Source organism: Cydia amplana, chromosome Z (assembly GCF_948474715.1).
Source record: "Cydia amplana chromosome Z, ilCydAmpl1.1, whole genome shotgun sequence".
Lineage (NCBI taxonomy): Eukaryota > Metazoa > Arthropoda > Insecta > Lepidoptera > Tortricidae > Cydia > Cydia amplana.
In genome coordinates, this window is record NC_086096.1 from 32,449,886 (window position 1) to 32,451,230 (window position 1,345).

Sequence of the window (1,345 nt, forward strand, 5' to 3'; positions counted from 1 at the left end):
GCTATAAAAAAAATGGAAGCAATGATCTGTGAAGAATCAGCTGATTCTGAAGAGGAAATTCTCGTTTTCGCCGAATTCGAGGATACTGTGAACATGGAAAACTATAGATCAATACATGTGCTTGGTATTAGTGGGAAAAATCCTATAATACAATTAGATGACACCATATTCACAGGTAGAGCCTATTCGGAAAGAGAAGAGCCGTGGAATGTATTGAGCCCCATACATTCCACGACTCGGGTGACATTTTATACAATACTATCTTCTAAATAAAATCTATAATATATGTAGAGTCTGTGCAGAAAGAGAAGAGTCGTGAAATCTAGGGGAGCCCATACATTCTACGACTTCTCTTTCCGCATAGACCCTATTTATGTTTGTTAAATACTAAATAAACCATATAGGTAATTCTATCATTACAGGACAATTAGAAAGCCCTCTTGGAACATACATGTTCTTTGCTAGAGATGTAGCTCCGCCTAGTGTTGATCCTCTTTTTGACAAAGTGCCAAAGGAAAATATGAAGTATCTTTGTAAAGCAGACAAATACCTCAGAATGAAGCATACTTACATTACTCCTAGGGAAGGTGCAGGTAATTTGATAACATTCTTTATTTAGCAACACACAAGACTGCCAAGTCTCTTGCCCACTCCTAATGCAAAAGGGTGTTGTAATCATCCTGTAGAATAAAAATTAAGGTTACCTACTTGTTTAAAGTGTGGTAATAAACTATTTTGCAGAAACGGATGTTCGAAGTGTACCTCCAGAAGATGAAGATAATTTGGTGCCATTAAATTTCAAGACAGTACAAGATGCAATAGATACCTTTAAAATAGAGTGGAAATCAAAATTACAAGAAGCTGATGTTAAAGTGACCCCAAACCATCCACCATGTGAAGATCAAGATATGACAGATTAAGATTTTGACAGCTGATAAAGTTAGTTTTGTTTACCATACTTTAAATATTTAAATTAATTCTAAAACTATATAAGACGTACATAAGGCCTCTACTTGAATATGCTTACCAAATTTGGAGTCCATACTTTCAGAAGGATATAGCTTTACTTGAAAAGGTGCAACGCAGAGCAACTAAGATGGTATATGGATTACGTAATAAGCCATATGACCAAAGGCTTGCCAATCTTGGTTTGACAACCCTAGAGCGAAGAAGACAGCGTGGTGACCTCATTGAAACATTCAAGATCATACATGATTATTATGACTTACCTGAACTAAAGGACCTGTTTGTTATGAGCAATAATCATCGTTTAAGAGGCCACAGCTCAAAGATTATTCGAGTTCCCAGTACAAGCAACCCTAGGAAGCACTTTCTATCGAACCGC

At 36.5% G+C, this 1,345-nt stretch overlaps 1 protein-coding gene across 1 annotated transcript; it reads left to right on the plus strand.

Moving 5' to 3' along the window:
• LOC134661893 (uncharacterized) lies at positions 1-924 on the plus strand. Its single transcript, XM_063518120.1, has 3 exons — positions 1-175; positions 423-593; positions 742-924. Exons 1-3 carry the CDS (start codon positions 13-15, stop codon positions 918-920), a joined length of 513 nt encoding a protein of 170 aa, XP_063374190.1. The 5' UTR covers positions 1-12; the 3' UTR covers positions 921-924.
• Positions 925-1,345: the final 421 nt, after the last annotated feature.